General features: G+C 36.1%; 1 protein-coding gene across 1 annotated transcript; it reads right to left on the bottom strand.

Annotated features, from left to right (window-relative positions):
• Positions 1-1,443: 1,443 nt before the first annotated feature.
• On the bottom strand, positions 1,444-1,983 carry LOC143231391 (fish-egg lectin-like). Its single transcript, XM_076465937.1, has one exon. The coding sequence runs from the start codon at positions 1,981-1,983 to the stop codon at positions 1,444-1,446; it is 540 nt and encodes a 179-aa protein (XP_076322052.1).
• Positions 1,984-21,598: the final 19,615 nt, after the last annotated feature.

Below are 21,598 nucleotides of genomic sequence, written 5' to 3'. Positions count from 1 at the left end.
GGCGGTGGGTGGTGATGACTAGCTGCCTTCCCTCTAGTCTTATACTGCTAAATTAGGGACGTCTAGCACAGATAGCCCTCGAGTAGCTTTGTGCGAAATTCAAAAACAAAAACAAAACATGTCTACGGATAAAAATCATGTGAGCTATCAGTCTAAACTTTTTATTGCAGTTTTATCTAAGAGTAGTCCCCTAGTAGGACAATGGTAAGTTTCTGGATTTATAATGCTAAAATCAGGGGTTCAATTCCCCTTGGTAGTCACAGTAGATAGCTTAATGTGGCTTTGCTGTAAATAAACACACACACACATACTATCTAAGAATAACAGTGGACCGTTTTTAGTTTATTTTATGATTCGGAGTAAAGACGGTTGATTTGGAGTTGGAAGACTACAGGGTAAAAGGACGTACTCAAAGATAACTACTGGTTAATAGCTTCTAACTCAAGTCTCCAAGCATCATTATTTACATTAATTGTCTAAGCCAATACCACACGACGTTAAAGGTTCTGAGCGTTGTGCCTGTACCTTAAAATATTAATTTTCAGTTATGAATTACCACATTCTTGTTTAAAAGACAAATTAAGATTATCTAGTATTTCCGCTGTAATATTTATTTATAATCAAATACGTATAAACGGTATGATAAAGATTTACAGTTACAGGATGGAAAATTTTGAAAAAATAAGTCAATGTTTAAAATTTTGGTAAATAACAGGTCAATGTGTCAACGCGATGAAAGTCATTCGACTTACATTTTAACTACATAATCCCCACTTAAAGTGAAAGGCCTGGCATGGCCAGGTGGTTAAGGTGTTCGACTCGCAATCTGATGGTAGATGGTTCGAATCCCTGTCCCACCAAACATGCTCGTTCTTTCAGCCATGGGGAAATTAAAATGTAACTGTCAATTCCAATATTCGTTGGTAAAGGAGTAGCCCAAGAGTTGGCGGTGGATGGTGATGATTAGCTGCCTTCCTTTTAGTCTTTCACTGCAAAATTAATGAAGATTAACGCAGAGTCATTTTAACTGTATATTCGTATTTTAACTTATGATAAACAAATAGATCTACAGAGAGTGAGGTGTGCGTTTATTATTGAACTGAGTGTTTTAAATGTATGACGTGGCAGACTTGGCTTGAGTCATTAGTTCGTTTCTTGCTTTAACCTTCTGGCATTATACACATACATTATATTTATAAAGTATATGTAAAATATATTAATAACTAAATGATAATTAATAAATTAATTTAGTTAACAAATGTAACTGAAATTATAAGTTTTATGTAAAGAAACAGAACATCAGTGAATGGATTTGCTAGTAAATCAAAACAAGCAAAAGGATAATAAGGCGACACTGTAGTATTTTAATGAAACGAAATAACAATAGCTTTGAAATAATAAAAACATACGATTATTTCAGTTTTGGGAGAAATGTAATGATATTTAAAGATTCAGTTGAAAGATTTCGCCATTTGCGTTTACACCTAATAGAACATTGATAGTGGCATCACACTGTCTTAGCTGACCTTCCACCTTAGTCCACTCCCCGTAGCACGGTTTAGTACAGCGAAACACTTCGTCGTTTTTGTTGACACCAAACAGTTCCTCATGACCACCACCAGTGATATATTTCAGTTTTCCCATGATTCTTTTCCACTTACCGCTACCGTCAACCGGTCGATAAAAGATATCTCCTTTGCAGTCAATTCCATAGACATTATCGTACCCAGCATCCAATTGTTTTAGTAATCCATCTACACGAATCCATGTTCCATTGCACGGTTTCTTACACTTGAATATTTCTTCATCAGAATTGATACCCCAGATAAATCCTGACCCAGAAGCACTCACATGCACAAATTTACCTGGAACGTATTCCCATTTTCCACCACCATCTACTGTTGCCTTGAAAACACTGTCACTCTCATTCACACCCCACACCTCGTAATCATCAGCGTCAATTTGTTTTAGCTTGCCGTTCATTAAACGCCAATCGCTGTTATAGCATGGACGCTTGCACTTGAATACCTCATAGTTACAGGTGACGACCCAAACGTAATTTAACGATACGGTAGTATGCTTTATTGATAACTCATCTTTCTGTTTAACCAGTGTCTTTTCCACAAACAAAGACAATGCGTTTGTGCATAATGCGACAAACAAACAAACTTCTCTTTGTGACGCCGCCATGACAGTCCAGTTTAACTCTCTAGCTTGGTAGCAGCCTAAGTTAGCGTATAATGCTAGCTTTAAAATATAGTACAATTCTGACACTAACACGTGATAGGAATTAATCGAATGACATCACCATGCTCGAATTAAGTTTCGGTAAGCTCCTAAGTTGTTTGTGGTTTTAAATGTCAACGTCATATATAACAAACAGCTTAGAGAGCTTTTGAAAGTAATCTATATCGTTAGATAAAATAAACAACAAAAACGAAAGTTGTACCAAAATGTTGTCCAATTTTAAGGTATTCATATCATAAGGTAAGTTGGACCGAAACACCATGCTCTGTTGTTATTTTCTTAGTGGAAAATTGCCTAATGGGTTATCTGCAATCTATCTACTGTGGATAATTAAACCTCGAACTTTAGCGTTTTAACTCTGTAAACTTATCCCTGACCCATCGAGAGAATGTAAATTTATGGAAAGAAAAACCAAATGAGAAGATCGAATTGGAATTTATTCTAGAGCACATCCAAAATTTGTAATTTTTATGCCTTTTATCTTTTATTTTTTAAACTTACCTTTAAAGTATTATATTTGCCTTCACAAAGTATGTCGCCGTACCAAGCTGAAAAAAATACAATCTTCCCTCCCCTCCCCTCTCTGTGGCTCAGCGATTAGTCTGCAGACTTAAGACGCTAGAATTTGGATTTCGATACCGTGGTGGACATAGCACAGACAGCCAATTGTGTAGCTTTGTACTTGACAAAACTAACCAACTAACAAACTGGAATAAAATTACGTAACAAAGTGTTCACGGAAGTTATGTGCTCAAATTCCTGCAGAACAAAGTTCAACAATTATCATGACGTAAACATTTTAAGTGTTAATTAAGGTCTAAACAGGGTTATGGATTAAAATTCACTGCTGAGTGATTGTTAATTTTGTCAGCCGAATAAGTAAATCATGTTTTATGATGCCAGCAGTTACGAAATATTCACTATGAAAAGATTCCGACAGCTTAGAGCTCAACCAGTAAACTAAGAATTATTCATAACTGGCAATTGAGGTCTTAAAATAAATTGAGCTTAGAGCAGTGTTGTTGAAAAAAAAGCACAGAACTGTTTATAAGATCCAAGCTGTCAAAAAACACACTGTAATTTTAACACATTTTCTGTTGTAGATAGTAAAATACTTTTTCACCTGACGAAAACCTTAATGTTTCAAAAAATGGTGCTGTTAATTAAAATGATAAACAGAGAAAACCACGACTTGTATATCTTACACAAAAACGAGTTTATAAAATTAGAGATAAAAACTCAAAATAATTAGTTTTAAATTTATTGCCACACAAGATTGCACAATAGGCTACCAGTGGCGTCTTCATCATGGGTTTGGATCCGAAATTCTGGCGTGATAGGTCCTAAAGTTTAACAGTGAAGCACCAAAGAACCAACTTGAAATGTTTTCGACTTGGTTATTATTAAGCGAAAAGCTGCACATTGTTATCCATTCTCTACCCCCAAGGGTATCAAAACCCTATTTGTAGCATTGTAATTCTTCGGACTTGCTGATGAGCCCAACTAGGAAGGAATTAAAAGTTAATTCGGGCACTTTGTTTGTCGAATTAAACCATAGATCGAAAGCATTTAATTAGTTTTCATGGTTATAATTTAATTTCAAGAACTATCTTGCAATTTGTAGCTTCGGATTTACTTTGCGTCAGTCAGTGGTAATCAATTAAAGCCTTTCTTCAAAAGCTGACGGTGTGTTTGTTTTTTTGAAATTTCGCGCAAAACTACACGAGGGCCATCTGCGCTAGCCATCTCTAATTTAGCAGTGTAAGACTAGAGGGAAGGCAGATCACTAACGACCGCCAACTTTTGGGCTACTGGTTTACCAACGAATTGACCGTCACATTATAACGCTCTCATGGCTGAAAGAGCGAGCATGTTTGGTGCGACAGAGATTCGAACTCGCGACCTTCAGATTACGAGTCGACACGTTAACCCACCTGGTCATGCCGGTCCAAAGCTGACAGAGTAAGATATAACAAAAATTTGTTATCTTTCTTTATCCTTTTGTGATTTGAATTTTGCCCAAAGCTACACGATGGCTATCTGCGCTAGCCATCCCTAATTTAGCAGTGTAAGACTAGAGGGAAGGTAGCTAGTCATCGCCACCCACCGCCAACTCTTGAACTAGTCTTTTACCAGCGAACAGGGGGATTGGCCGTCATATTATAACACCCTTACGACTGAAATGGCGATTGTGTTTGGTATAACAGGGATTCGAACCCACGATCCTCAGATTGCGAGTTGAGTACCTTAACCACTTGGCTATGCCGGGCAAGGTTGTGAGCTCGTTTTGAGTATTGAGATAAAATTAGTGAAACGTCAATTAAACATGTTTTAAAATTCTGACAATAGAGGTAATTCTGAACCAAGCTAAAGAAATGCTCTTGCTGTTGGAGGAATAGAAAACGTTTAGAACGCGACACAAAACAATGTCGAAGTATATAAGAGGATGCTTTTTTAAAAGATTAATATCTTTAACTGATAAATACGTTTAGAATGTAAATTAGATACTTTTAATACCGTAATAATTTCGGTGTATAATAAGATACAAGGACAATGAAAATATAACACTGAACAATAATTACAATAAGGTTCAATTATCTAAACAGTGAGAAAAAGTTGAGTAGCTGTTTGCTGATTGTTTAATCTGTTTGGGAACCATCTGGAAAAATGTCTCTATAAGGATAATCATCGAGGGCATTAGTTTTTTTCAAAGTTAGCAAAGTTTTTCAAAGGAATTTAACTAATTGATTTGTTCTTGAAGTGGTGAGGTGTTTGGATAGTTAAGAAAGCTCAGTAGTGTTATTAATTACCTGTGTTACTTTGCCACTGTCGTCTTCTTTATTCATAATAACTGTACCGTCTCCTTTGTAGGCGTAGTAACGACAATATAAGGATCGGATTTCAACGTTTCTAGGGCTATAAATTCGTCTTTGCTGATGTTAAAACGTTTGTGCCCAGTATTATAGGAGTATAACCCAGAGATGGCGATGCGTCTCTTATGTGTTCTAACTTTATTAAAGGTGTCGTTGAAAGGTGGGTAAATATTACAAGTTTTCAGTTTTCCTAATCAGAGCTCAAAGGTTGTCCTGGTACTAGAGAATATTTCATAGCTTTAGATAAAACTCTTTTCTCTACCTACCCTAGTGAATAGCTAGATAAGCTTTATCTGGGGAATCTAAGAAATGTTTTGTCTTTTGGAAGCGTTTTTAAAGATTGCAGTTTCTTTAAGTAATTAAAAAGGCATTCCTTAAGTTCATTTTTGTGAAAACATTCAACGAAGCAATTCAAATGGATGAAATCCACTAGGACTCAGTGGTGCACAAAGTCCGGCCCGCGACGAGTCGCCGAGTGGCCCGCGATGCCCAATGGAAAAGTCAAACATAGAGTGTTCGCGCGCTTAGAGTTCGCGCCTGCGCAAAGATTAAGCGCTAAAGAACAGTGGTGCACAAAGTCCGGCCTGCGACGAGTCGCCGACTGGCCCGCGATGTCCAACGGGAAAGTCAAACATAGAGAGTTCGCGCCTGCGCGAAGATTAAGCGCTATAGAAGAATATGCATTAGATTAGATACTGGATGGTTCCATATTTGTGTCGAGCAATAAAAAAATTTAATAAGCAAATCTCGTTAATGCATAGGCATTTAATCATTGGCGCAATGACGTAATATTTCCGTAATTACGAAATCTCACGCGTTCCAATTGTTCTTTGAGATTTACTTACGAACCCTATTTTGATATTAGTTCGTAACAAAAATGGCAGTTAATCGTAAAAGAAAAGTTGACGACGAAAACCGGCAGTTTCATGATGATTGGACTGCGCAATACTGTTTTTTTCAACAACGAAGAACGTAATTTGTCTGCTATGTCATTCGACAGTAGCAGTGGCGAAGGTATCCAATATAAAGCGTCATTATGAGTCGAAGCATAAAGATTTCCTCAACGTTGTCGGTGATGAACGAACAGCTCGAATCGAATCTCTGCGGCGGTCGCTGAATCACCAGCAGAACGTTTTCTCAAAGCAGTCAGCAGATTTAGGTGCAGCATGTGAGTTCAGTTACTATATTTCGTTGATGATAGCGAAATATGGCCGACCATTCACTCATGGTGATTTTGTCAAGCAATGTATGATTACTGCATCGGAAAAGTTGTGTCCGGAAGCAGTTCGCAAGCTACAGACGGTGGCTTTGAAACATATGACAGTTCAACGAAGAATTTCACACCTCTCAGCAGACCTGACAAGGCAGCTTACAAATAAAGCAGCCAACTTTGTCTACTTCTCTTTGGCAGCAGACGAGTCGACTGACATCAGTTCAACAGCACAGCTACTAGTTTTTGTTTGTGGTGTGTCGTCATCGTTTAATATCACAGACGAACTAATCGGCATGGGTTCCATGAAGGGTCAGGCAACTGGGTCTGCTCTATTCGAGGAGACAGTACGACTGTGTAGTAGTGTTTCATTGGATTTCTCGAAACTGGTAAGTGTGACAACTGATGGAGCACCAGCCATGACCGGAGAAAGTAGCAGGCTGGTAGCACTATTGATGAAGCATCGAGAAAAGCAGAACAGACAGTTGGTGAAGTTGCACTGTATTCACCAACAGAACCTGTGCAGTAAAGAACTTGATTTTCAGGCACTCGTGGCATTAGTGACGAAAACCATTAAGTTCATCAAATCACGAGGGCTCAATCACCATCAGTTTTGAAGTCTTCTTGAAGAAATTGATTCAGACTATGGTAACCTTGTGTATCACTATAAAGTACGCTGGCTGAGTCGAGGGAAGATGCTCAGAAGATTCTGGGAGTTGATTGATGAGGTGATAGAATTCCTCAGAAGCAAGAACAAAGACATAGAAGTGATTTCCATGACTGATCCAACATGTCAAGCTGATTTGACCTTTCTGGTCGACATGACACATATTTGAATTATCTGAATTTGAAGTTGGAAGACAAAAATCAGCTTGTCTGTCAGCTTGCAAATCACGTCTCAACTTTCAGGACAAAGTTGCAGTTGTTCCGGCAGCAAGCAGCATCAGGCAACTTCCTGCACTTTCTCAATTTTCAGTCACAGCTACAGAAGAATCAGGACCTTGACACACAAGTTTATGTTGGGAAGCTAGATACCTTGATTCAATCCTTCAACTCACGGTTTCATGACTTTGACCAATGCAGATAGTTGATGAAACTTTTTGCTGATCCGTTCAGTGTGTCAGTGGATAACTTGTCAGCAGAATATCAGCTCGAACTTACTGATCTCCAGGCATCTGATGAGCTACGTGCTATTTACCGAGAAAACAGTTTGCTTGACTTCTACAACACGTTGCCTGATACATTTGCTAATCAGAAAGAGAACGCACTTTTCCACACCAGCATGTTTGGCAGCACGTACTGCTGCGAACAGACTTTCTCGCATATGAAACTGAACAAAAACAACACTCGCAATCAGCTGAATGATGATCATCTGGAAGCAGTCTTGCGTCTTTCAACGTCAAACATCAAGCTGAACATTTCTAAGCTCGTAGATGACATGCAGCACCATCCATCGCACTGACTTTGTGACAGTTGACGTATCATAACACATAACATTTCTTAGAATAATGTGCAAACTCTTTGATGTAATCGTTATTTGTGTGTCCTTAAATGTGATGCCCATCTTGTGTGAAAAAACTGTGGGACGATGTTAATCTTCACTTTTTTGTGGCCTCCAATGGTTACGAGAAATCTGTTTGTGGCTCCTGACTCAAAAAGTTTGTGCACTACTGCACTAGGTTGACGATATTTTTGATTTCGTGTTTTAATTGCAGGAAATATTAAAGTAAGGCTTTTCTCGACTCGTACTTTAGATTTAATTTCAGATTCCAAAAATCTTCGTAAATCTATCGATATTGTTTGTCTTTCTTGAGAGGAATTTGCAGTTTTACAACGAATAATCTTTGAATTAAGACAAACGTTTGCATTATCTTACAAACGAAAGTTGGAGTTAATATTCGAGTAATTTTGTAAACGTTTTCTATGTTGTTGTTGTTGTGTTTTCTTATAGCAAAGCTACATCGAGCTATCTGCTGAGCCCATCGAGGGGAATCGAACCCCTGACTTTAGCGTTGTAAATCCGTATACATACCGCTGTACTAGCGGGAGGCAAACGTTTTCTCAAATGTACGAAACAGTCCGAAAAAGCACACGCCGTATCTGTCTTTTAAGAAAGTTGCATCAATTTATGATCAGGAAATATAAATATAATTAATGCATTGAACACAAGAAACACAACCGTCCATATCTGTGTAAAATGCTGCTCTATTAGTGCAGTGACCAGTAACGTTAAGTTTAAAATTTGCTGAGACAGTTTTACATGTTAGTATGATAAACATTTTAGAGTAAAAATAAAAACTTACTGAAAATAACTGACACCCTACAGTGTCAGTGAATGCACAGTTTCGTGGATTTTATAACAACAAAGCTTCTTGCATACATTAATTACCGTCTTATCTAAGGTAATAGCAAAAAACAGATAAATTGGCAAAAACGTAAAGAAAAAATAAAATCATGTATTCTGTAGATTAATAGCATTGAATCAGATTAAATATACTACCAGTTAAAGAAAAGCCATTAGAAAATAACTGAGCAAAATTTCAATTAAGCAAACAAAAATATATTTTATACAGCTTTCACACAAGCCCAAGCAACCAACAAATACTTATAGAACTTTTACTTACAATTTAGGTAATTTAGTTTTATTTGAACGATAATTCCTTCATAGAATACATTATCATGAACTCTCACTTCACGTATTAAAAGAAAGATCGATTAGGCTGAGAGTGAATATTTTACTTTTTAATTTGTTAGATACGAATCCAGTAAAATCTCAGCAACAGAGACACGTACTTCGAAAATGAGAACCACAATGACTCAATAACGATCATTTCTAAGGCAATCGTACCTAACAAAGATATTTTAGTAGTACTGAGCTTAGCTTATTTTCTAAGTCCCTGAACCATCTTATCCACCTCAGCAAAACCTAAAGTTACTAACACATAAACTAATTATTCATATATAACTGCACCAAAAAAGTAAGACACTTCGCGATTTTCCTTTTCTATTTTCAAGGGCAAAGCAACATTGAAAAGTTTGTACCAGTATATAACTTGATCCAGTTCAAAAAATATCTTAGACAGTATTAAGAATGTCGTTTTGTACAAAACTGGGTCTTGTAGTTTCACTTCTTGTTGAAGGTTTTTGATATATATTCGGTTTGTCAAACGACGTTTCAAATTTACTACACATGCAGTTTACATATTGTTCACATAATGGAGATTCCTAAATGTTGACAGTTTTAGCCATGTGTATATAGATAACACTGGAACTTAAACTGAACCTTTCAAACATCAACACATTTAAAATATTTTCTACATATTAAGAATATAGCAAATGTATAAAAGAAGTTTACTTGGTATTGTCCAAACATTATTCAAAATGTTCTTCTAAGTGATTTTTCAAAAGCAATAAGAAATGATCTAAGTCATCCACGAACTTAGAAGTATTTCTGGATGAACGGGTTTGAAGCTGGTCTTTTATACTTGAACACTGGTAAATAAACACTTCAAATCCGCTACAAGTATAGCAATCTAATCCGAGATAAAATGTTGTACAGAAATAAATCTATCATCCAACAAATATTTATCTCAACACTTGATACTGTTTGTAAGTTAAGTTTGTACCTCTTTTTAATATCAAATATTAAAAATTGAGTTCAGGAATCAACTAGCGAAAATGAAAAGTAACCGTCAAAAACATTATTCTCTCCAGTTTCTAGAACTTTACTACGTATTTTAATATCACAAAGGTGTCTTCAGAAATGTATATAATTTATACTGACAAAAACGAATAATTTTTGTTACTTTGCTAAACTACTATGTTGTTATTCTTACAAAGAATATAAGAAAGTGATACATTTAAAAGTTTCATTAAAGGTCTAGAAAGTATAATTATTGACATATTTAATAAAGCAGCGAAATAAAAGTGAAACAAGTATTTTTTAAATCCATCTGCAACCGCCAAAAATTTCACGTTGTGCACTCCGAGTCCTTGTGTGCGTTATAAGAGTGAGAGTGAAATCCTACTATTCGGTTTAACAAGAGAAGCCCAAGAGTTAATAACCTTCCTTTCAATTTATCACTTCAAAGTTGGCATGATGATTAGGATATGCGACTCATAATCTACAGGTTACGGGTTCGATTCACGTGCTTGCTCTTTCAGGTATGAGGCAGTATAATGTTACGGTTAACCCCACTATCCCTTGGTAAAAGAGTAGCCTTAGAGCTGGAGATGGGTGACAAGCCTTCCATTTAGTCTATCACTTTAAATTTAGGTATGGCTAGCGCAGATAGCCCTTGCGTAGTTTGCTCGAATTCCAACAAAATAAAGTGTTCAACCTTTTCATAACATTTATCATTTGCCACGCAAGTTAACTCGACATCTTGATGTGAATCGGAAAAAAAAAAAATCATTCGGGAAAGGTCTGGGTTATTTTGATTGGACAAAATAAAATAACGCTTGTCAGTATTTTCGAAGTCACCCATGACCTGACCCGAAATCAGGTGAGCCAACATGAAGAAGTTAACTTGTAAATGTAAGCTGAAGCGATGTAGCAATGAAACGTGCATGAAATATCAGAGATATGATTGTGAACGTGATGGTTTAAGTGTAACACTGAAGCTAAACCATGGGTCCAGGTCGGATGAGGGAAGAACATATTCGAAAGTATCCCAATCAATTGGCGTACCAATTGAATCGGAGATTCGTCAGTTGATTACTACATTGCCAGAGAAAAATAAAATAACTGGCACAGTAGCATAGTTATCTTCAAAAAGATGAACTGAAATAATTAATTTCAATATTGTGTGGAACTAACGGTACAGTAAATCCATAATGCATTACAAGATGATTTCCCTTGTAGTTGTCAAATTAAAAATGCCATTTCTACAATTAATAGTAAATGTAAGGGTGGTATAATGCTCATTATGGTACCACGATAACATAATTCATATAGATTTCAGCATGTCATGCCTGATGTTTGGGACGTTCAACTGGCAATATACCGGTCGCGGACTCGAATCCTCGTCACACCGAACATACTCGCCTTCTTAACCGTAGGAACGTTATAATGTAGGTCAATCTCACTACGCGTTGATAAAAATATAGCACAAGAGTGGGCGGAGAGTAGTTTTTGACTAATAGTCAACAATAGGACGGCTAGCGCACATAGCTCTCCTGTAACTCTGCGCGAAATTCACAACAGCAACAAACACTTCATTACATCATATTTAGATTTTTTGTTGTTTTAGGTTTCAGAGGCCGAGTGTCATTCGTCGACTGAAATAACCATAAGTTACCTGTTTCCAGAATTACCATACTGTTGATAATTCTAGGCTCAGCACTAAAAGATACTGACCTGGCTAATGTGACTGATGTTACAATCAATGTGAATAACGTAAAGATTTATGATTAGGGCATGTTAATACAACAATTAAAATAATTCTGTTACTAAATAGTTTTGCTTTACTATATTATCAACTTGCTTTAGCGCCTGTTCTTCACATTCATACCGAAGCCTAAAAAGTCATTAAAAACATCACTAAAAATGAATAAAAGAAAAGGTTTTGCTGGTTGGCTACATTTACTATGCGGTGTACAAATTTTAACGTTACAAAAATCACATTTAAGCTAATAGTTACGTGCTTTACTATCTATCGTACCTAAATGTAAAACAAAGTTTTATTTCAAAACAGAGCTCATTTATTAGTAACTTATAAACTAGAAATTAAACAGATAAAAACAAATAAACAATACCAAAATCTGATTTCTTCAGTTGATTAGAACATCAGTAATGTTCTCAATATTGTGTTCCTTTTGTTGTTTTTTAACACTAACTTCACATAGCTTTAAGTTTGAAATTAAGTTAAAAATCCAACATGAATGCTGAAAATATATCTTCACCCGAATAAAAGAAATGATAGCTACTTCATGGCCTGGTGGTTAGGGCGCTCAACTAGTAATCTGACAGCCGTTGGTTCGAATCCCCGTCGCACCAAACATGCTGCTATTTCAGGCGTGGGGGCGTTATAATGTTACGGTCAATCCCACTATTCGTTGGTAAAAGAGTAGCCCAAGAGTTGGCGATGGTTAGTGATGAGTAGCTGCCTTCTCTCTGGTCTTACACTGCTAAATTAGGGAAGGCTAGCGCAGATAGCCCTTGAGTAGCTTTGCGCGAAATTCAAAACAAACAAACAAATGTGTATTTTTCCATACATGTATTCTTAATTCTTCAAAGCTTTGGTATTTTTACAGCGTAATTTAACGATTGATTAATTATAAACTTTACAAAATATAAAATAGTCGATATTATAACAGTTTTGTTTGTTTGTTTTCGTGTATTCAAGCAGAACTACTCAAGCATAGGTAGAAATAACACTAGATTGGTCAGTCACTACTCCTTAGCATTGAGGGGTATGTGTGCATCCGACCGCCATTACTTTGTGTTGAATTTTGAATTGGTAAATAATGTAAAATGGCGGAGAGAGTCTAGTCGTACGTCTTAGTCACGACACGAAAGTACGAAGGGAACATAGTACTTTGCTATTAACTGTTACACATATATCGTAACCGACAGTCGAAGCGGAGGGTATTACATTTTTTTTGTTCTTTTCTATAATGTATTGAGTTACGGTCGAAAACGTCATTGCCGTAATGTTGGCGACATCAAACTGGTGTGAATTTTACATCTAGTTTCAAAGTATACATAAGAGTCTTTTTGGAAAGCATTTCACCTACACACGTCGGCATAACAGTTTCACTGTTGATTATTTGAAATGCTGACAATATCAAGTATTTACGTAAGTTCAAATAATCATCTACGACATTCTAATGTCGCTTGCTGGCCAATCAGACTATATAGAGACATAGCCAAAACAAACACCGTCTAAAGATGAAAGTTCTGTTTAAATTTGTTTTTGGTGCATTTCCATTTTGTTACAATTCATATTTTACTGTTATATATGTGTAAAATATCAGTTAAGTGTATTAGACATATAAATGTTTTGCATACTGCCGATTGTGTATTTGCATGTTCACATGAAATAGCGATATTTAGCTAGTATATGTTTATGAATTGTACATTTAATGGTGAAAATTGTTGATTACGCTGTATATAAATATAGTCCTGCAGTGTTTTTGAAACTAATCTACTGTAGTTTACTGTACTCAGTTGGTAAAGTCAGACTGCTAGTTCTTGATGTTTTCATATTTAATTATGTTTATGAGATTTGTGAAATTGCTCCATGGCTTACATTAATCAGAAGGCTGTTGTATGAATTACTGAAGGACAATTGGATTTTTATTGTAATATTTTGATTTGCTATTATAAATGCTGGTAGACTATAACTAGTACACAACTGTAATTTATACAAGTTGAAAAAGGACCATTATAAACTATATTGAAGTGCCCATAATGGGAAAATGCGCTAGTTGTGAAAGTTTAAGTATGTAATAAGATAGAATAATACGCACAGGTATTTACAACAAATATTGGACATATGTTATCGTATGCAGATTAAACAACACCAATCTGATGAAATCCTAATGAAAAGTGACACGTCTAATTTGTTTTTAATCATTGAAGTACATACCCATAAAGCTGACGTATTTAAAACGTAGGACTTTATTTACACATGAAAGTTTATATAATTTGTAATTTCATAACTTGTCATATTTGTTTCAAGTCAACATCATTTTAATATATCAGATCAAATGCAAACGCTAATTTCATGCTTTAATCTGCACATGTCTTGTATTACACAGATAATATACGATTTTTATGTAAAATAAAGTTTTTTGCACAATAAGTGACCTGACTGTTAGGTCGACATTCAAAAATGAATCCCACTATGGGGAATGATACTTGATTTAAATAGCAAGGTGATTTTAAGAGCCACTGTTCTAATGAAGACAATATTAGCAATTCATCCAAAAAGATTTTGTTCTGATTACAGAATAATAATATTAGTGTAATATTTTAAACTGGGTTTCAACAAATCACTTGTGGATAAAATTTGGAGAGTTATAACAGTTTTTATACACTTCAAGTTTTTAATTCTAAGACCTTGCAGAAATCATTTGGAAGGAAGGAGCTCAGGTTCAAAGAGATCTAGTAGTAGGTGAAGAGGGAGGTCAAGAACATGACCATTTGGTCATAAGTCGGTAATAAAAGGAAACGAAAGTATTTAAAAGAGCAACATTGCTAAATTTATTGTCTTTAAATCTATTACCGCATACGTGATACATCATTGAAGAAATAGATACGATGATTTATGTTGCTTCTTTTGGACTTCATGTTGTATATATTTACTTTTATTTCAAGCACTTGTATCAAATTTTTGCCACAATTTATCAAATAAATTCGAATGAATTTTATTACGTTTATGTAATAATTTTTCATGATTATTTTCATACACTTCAATTAAAAACGTTGAATGTTTGGAGATACAGATATGTAAATAACAATATCTCGATTCCCCAAATGTCCCCTGCTGGTACAGCGGTAAGTTTACGGATTTACAACTCTAAAATCAGAGGTTCGATTCCACTCGGTCGACTCAGCAGATAGCTTCATGTGGCTTTGCTGTGTGTAAAACACACACACACACCCCAAACAAAAGGACATGACGTGCCACCTCTTGTCCATTGGTAACAATATTTGAGTTGTACATTTTTTTGTGACATATAATAAACATCGAAGAATAAGAAAATGTATTTGAATCATAAGATTTCCCTTTGGGCTAGGATTCAATGCGTCATTCACGTGACAAATTAGCTATGTGCGCTTTTCGAACGATTTTTGTATTAATTTCTAAGTTTAGTTCATTTTGGTTTGACAAATGTTTTTAAAATAAAATAGCCAAATCATCCAAACGTTTAGTAATAACTTGTGAAGTGAGATAGCCTTGCCATTGCCAGTTCAACTGGTGGGTTTTGAAAATTCAACATATAGAAATGGTGGCCACTTGCGCTTGCGGAAATTCACATGGCTTCTCTCTAGTGTTATTTGTAAGTAAGCGCTGAAGGGCTATCTGCTTTAGCTGTTCCTAATTTTTAATTTATAGACGAGAGAGAAAAAAATTTAAATAACATCACCCACTTTAAATTGTCGGGTACTTTTGTGTGATTAGATAGCAAGATTTTATTTTCATTCATATATTACACCAATGACCTCAAGCCGCGAATGATTAACCCGCAGACCTATTGTTCGGCACGTTAACTACTAGGTTATATTTGGCCCATATTACAACAATAAAAATTAAAAACTGAAATTTCAACTTACGGACTATACAAGTTTTTACATTTAATTACATTATGCGAACTATTGACAATTAGAAAACATAATTGTCAGTGTATTATCAAGAGAAATAATAACTTAGAACATTATATATTCAGTTTTACAGTACATTTGTTTTTATTGTATATGTTCTCAAATAAGAAGAAATAAATACATTCAGTCGGCTCTTTTTGCTTAAATCGCGGTTTTAATTCTTATTTGGTATTTACAAAAGACAAGTACCGTATTGCCCCTAATTAACGTCCCCTCTCTAATTATTGCTCTTCCCGTATTTTTATAAGGCTTACCTTGTGTGACAGCAATAGTAATCCAACATATAATCCTCTTTTATTACCGTCATTTTGATTTGGAAAAAAACCAAAAAAACCACAAACACACTTATTAGCATTATTATCAACAAATCACACGTGAAGACCCGGCATGGTCAGGTTGTTCAGGCGAGTTCGAATCCCTGTCATACCAAACATGTTCTCCCTTTCACCTGTGTGGGCGTTAAATAGTGGCGGTCAATCCTACTATTCGTTGGTAAAAGAGTAGCCCAAGAGTTGGCGATGGGTGGCGATGACTAGCTGCCTTCCCTTTAGTATTACCCTGCTAAATTATGGACGGCTAGCGCAAATAGCCCTCGTGTAGCTTTGCGCGAAATTCAAAACAAACCAAACTTTCTGCATGCGAAGCAACCCTTCATTTAAATGTTATTTACGAGATTGCAGGGAACTTAAAACTTTCCTTACAAATATGTCAGAAAAATTCAGTGTTTTCGTAAATTGCCTAAAATTATTTTTGAAATAAATTTTCAGTGTCTATTTTTTAACATTTGTCAAGTCTTTAATGTCAAATTAACCAGTCTATGAACATGCCATAAAAATATGAAATAACGATAAATTAATGAACGAAACAATCTACAGATGGGGTTTACTTACAATGATATAAAATCTTTGTTTGTTTGTGGGCTATCTGTGCTCACCACGGGTATGGAAACCCGGTTTTTTGTATATAAGTCCGCAGACATACCACTGTACCACTGTATAAAATCTATCTGTAGTATATGTAATTTTGATAAACGAGTTAGTACACATCAATAATATTAATATTTATTATCAGCTTAAAGTATTTCAGTACCTAAATTGTAACATAAAACTTCACATTATTCATCCATCATTATTGATCTCAAATAAATAACATTGCAAAGTTTTTGCTTCTTGAACACTGTTGGGTGATCCTTATAGATTTTTGGCTGCTGATCACGAAAATCACATCCAGATTTGCCCATCACGTACATCGAAATCTTCAGTTTTGTCATGTCTTTTCTTATATTTGTGTCCAAAAATGTCCTTTTCTGTAAGAGACCTATGAACAATGTTTTGTGCAGTCTGGGCATGTCCAGGCATGAAATCAGGCCGGATTGGAAGCTGTTCTATGGAAGTATGCAGCCTAGAGCCAGCTTTACACTGTCTCAGCAGGCTATAAAAGTGGCTTGCATACACAGATGCGGCTCATTAGATTAATATAGACCTTACAGTGTGTACGTATTATTTCTGAATATAGCATTGCCTCAGTAGCACTGTAACAAGTAAGTTAGATGTTGTTATAGACGTTTTACAGGATGATTGGTGTCGGTCAATATGTCTCGTCAATGTCGTAACAGCCGCGATACGCTCTACTATATTTGTGGTGAATATACGCTTGTTCATCAGAGACGCTTGATGACTGCTCTTGTGAAGAAAGCATATCATCTATACTTCGGCTGTAAAATTGGTGATCAAGACCAGGAATGGGCGCCTCACATTTGTTGTGCGACATGTGCTGTCTGTCTGAGAGCTAGGCTCAGAGGCACTTGAAAGACAATGCCGTTTGCTGTCCCGATGATATGGCGAGAACAGAAAGATGTTGTGACGGACTGTTACTTCTGTTTGACTAATGTGTCTGGTTTCTCTGCCAAAAACAAGAGGTCAACTGAATACCCTAATCTGCCTTCAGAAATGAGACCCGTGCCACATGACGACAGTCTTCCAATTCCGAAACCACCAGAGGAATTGACCTTAGACGAACCAGATGAAGAAACTGCAATGCAGGGAACTGACAGTGACATTGATCCGGATTTTGAGCCGTGTTCCTCAGGCGATCCACATCTCATAACACAGTCAGAATTAAACGATCTGGTCAGAGATTTGGGTCTGTCAAAAGCAAAAGCCGAATTGCTGGATTCGAGACTGCAGGAATGGTGTTTGCTGTCACCAGGTACGAAAATTTCTGTTTTTCGAAGCCGCCAAGATGATATAACCAAATTCTTTGCACAAGTTGACAGTCTCTGTTTTTGTGTTGACATCGAAGGATTATTCTCTGCTTTGGGTTGTGACCATGACCCGCAAGAGTGGTGTCTCTTTATTGATTCATCAATGTTAAGCCTCAAAGTTGTTCTGTTAAATAATGACAACGTTCACCCTTGAATATCTGTTGGCTATGCAGCACACATGAAAGAAACCTACGAGAACATGGAAATGTTACTGAAGCACATCTAGTACAGCAAGTACAACTGGAATATCTGTGGAGATCTGAAAGTCGTTTCTCTGTTACTGAGACAGCAGCTCAGCTATACAAAGTACTGTTGTTTCATCTGTGAATGGGACAGTCATGCCAAAAAGTCACATTATTCTAGACAGAGCTGGCCACTCCTTAAAAAGTTAGTTCCAGGAATGAAAAATGTAGCGCATGAACCACTTGTCGACCCGGCAAAGATTTTTTTGCATCCTCTTTACATAAAATTGGGACTTATGAAGAATTTCGTGAAAACAATGAACAAAGATGAAGGTTTTCGTTATTTAAGACTAACTGAGGCCAAGATCAAAGAGGGCGTTTTTGTTGGCTCTCAGATCAGACATGTTATGAGTGACAAGAGGTTCGAAGATCTGTTAGTTGGGCCAGAAAAGATAGCCTGGAAAGCCTTCAAAGACGTTGTTGACAATTTTCTTGGCAATTACAGAGCCCCACATTACATTCAGCTGGTAGACAAACTTCTCAAAGCATACAAAACAATGAAGTGTAACATGTCACTTAAGATTCATTTCCTCCACTCACGCTTGGACTTCTTCCACGCAAATCTCGGTGCTGTCAGTGACGAACACAGTGAAAGGTTTCACAAGGACATTGCTACAATAGAAAAACGATATCAGGGTAATTGGAATCCGTCAATGCTTACTGACTACTGTTGGACACTGCAACGTGATGCACCGGACATTGAATACAAACGAAAATCAGGAGCAAAACACTTTTAATTATGTTGAACTTAATAGCGTATTAGAAACATATTTAATTATGTTGAACTTAATAGCGTATTGGAAACATAAACGCAATTAAATACGTTATTGCCGGTAAACTGTTAACTGTCTATTTCTCAGAGTTCCTAAAAAAAACAACAAACAATCAATTTTCCATTCTGAAATCAAGTAAAATACTTTGTACTTCATAGACTACAGAGCACTTTTTCGGCTCGTAATAAAGATCACTATCAAACTGTTTAAAATAATTGGTTGTGTGCTCTTCTGGTTACCACGCATGAGTCCTAAACAGTGTATTTTTAATTTGGCAAAGTAACTACGTTCTGCTTGTAAGAATCGGAATATTTTAGTGCCAATAGAAGAACGATTATTTTTTTTCAAACCTAAGCAGTGGCAAAACTACTTTTCCTGCATTAACTATATTTAAAGAGTAGATAAAATGTTACTTTTGTTTGTTTGTTTGTTTTGGAATTTCGCACAAAGCTACTCGAGGGCTATCTGTGCTAGCCGTCCCTAATTTAGCAGTGTAAGACTAGAGGGAAGGCAGCTAGTCATCACCACCCACCGCCAACTCTTGGGCTACTCTTTTACCAACGAATAGTGGGATTGACCGTCACATTATAACGCCCCCACGGCTGAAAGGGCGAGCATGTTTAGCGCGACGGTGATGCGAACCCGCGACCCTCGGATTACGAATCGCACGCCTTAACACGCTTGGCCATGCCGGGCCGTTTTAATTAATACATAACTGCTTTAATATTTCATTAATTGAAGTCCATTTTCATTATAAATGAAGTGTACTTTGAAAAATAGCCTTTTGAAATTGATAATAAGTCTGATTTGTTTATAGTTAAAGCACAAGCCTACACAATGGGCTATCTGTGCTTTACCCTCCACGAGCATTGAAAACCGATTTCTAACGTTATGAGTCTGCCGACATAATGCTGCGCCACTACAGGGGAGGCGTTAGTAATAAAATAATCATAATTAATGTTTTTCCTGCTCTTCGTCGTCATAAGTATGAAAAAATAACCAGTTTTGTAAACTTTTTCTCGTGATATTTCACGCAACAAAATTAATAATTATGAATCTGGTTTATATTATTTTTAAAAACATTATACTCAAACTATTTCTTCAGAATTTCTGCGAGGATACCTATTGTAATTAATGGCGTTGGAAAACAAATGAAAGTATGAAGTTGTGGCAACAGACAGTATTTATTCGTAGTTATGCACAAAGCTGTACAATGGGCTGTTTGTGCTCTTCCCACCACAGCTATCGAAACCCGGTTTCTACTGTTATAAATCTATAGACATTCTGCTGTGCCTCTGTGGTCATCAGGAAAAAGACACATAATAAGTCGTATTCCAGCCATGCTAAACAAAATGTGACGTTCGTAACAGGTGAAAATCCACAAAAATAAAAGTCAGCGGTAAAAGCTGTCCGCGAACCACAGCCATAGAATGCAACAAAATATAAAAAGGGTTTCCGTCGAAAACATCTTCCTATAGCAGAGCGATTTGTTCTTGGACGTGCTACGCTAGAAACTGGGTTTCGACACCTGTGATAGGCAGAGCACAGATATCCCATTGTTTAGCATTTACAAATTACAAATAAACAATCCTTAGGGAAAAGTGGTACGGTGTAGGCAAGTTACTTCTAATACATATATTTGTTCAATCATTGCTTTGAAGAATGAAACAATTATTCATGCTACTCTATTTAAAGACATACCGATAAAGTCGCTGAACAGAGCATATATGTATTTTTGTTTGTTGGAATTATTGAAATGACACTGGAAAACCGTTATTAACGTACTCTAGACACCTTATCGAAACTAAACAGGGAGGGTGTGTGCACTTTTCATCTGACAGTCTTATAACGAAACTCTTTGCAACGGAAACCATGCAACTAAGCTATTAAAAAGATGCACTGTTATCAGATAAAGCATTACTGGACTTGGTGACCTGAATTGTGAAGACGTTGTGAGGCTCCAGAATCGTTTTAATATAATATGCTCAGCCTTTTTAGTTTTTTATTATATCTTTTATGTTTTTATATAAGAGACAAATGGTCATCGAAAAACATATGTATAAGAAACACGACTACTATCGACATAGCTAAAGAATAAGCAAGAAAAATTTACAATGCACAATATCAACACAGTTTTATGTATTGAAGGGGAAATGTCAGGGCAATTATGAAAAAATGACTTAAATTCTTGCAGTCTTTGTTATCTTTCATTATATTATTTTTCAACTGTTTAACAAACTCAAGAAAAATGCAGCAATTTTTTTAGTTCCAATAAACAAGCTCCTTTCCTGATAGCTAATCGGAATTTGATATTTGTGACAATCATAACACAGGTAGTCCAAACGAAAAAGTACACTTATTTGTTACTAGTACCAAAGCATCTCTGTTCTGTAACTTCCTACTGTACATATTTTCAGAAATTAATATTTTAGTGATGGTAGATATTCATGAAATAGACAACTAAAAGTTTTCAAACAGAAGAAGTAAGATGTTCCGAGGAAATATTGCAAAAATAACACTTTGTTATGATACCGGCCTAAACATGCTCGCCTTTTCAGCCATGGGAGCGTTATAATATGACGGTAAATCCCACTATTCGTTGTAAAAAAAGAAGCCCAAGAGTTGGCGGTGGATGGTGATGACTAGCTGCCTTCTCTCT

This window comes from Tachypleus tridentatus, chromosome 11 (assembly GCF_004210375.1).
Source record: "Tachypleus tridentatus isolate NWPU-2018 chromosome 11, ASM421037v1, whole genome shotgun sequence".
Classification (NCBI taxonomy): Eukaryota; Metazoa; Arthropoda; class Merostomata; order Xiphosura; family Limulidae; genus Tachypleus; species Tachypleus tridentatus.
Note: the sequence above shows the minus strand (reverse complement) of the source record. Positions and strands in the feature narration are given on the sequence as shown.

Coding starts and splice junctions, on each gene's coding strand:
- LOC143231391 (XM_076465937.1), bottom strand. CDS start 1,983: ATGAACGGCAAGCTAAAACAAATTGACGCTGATGATTACGAGGTGTGG.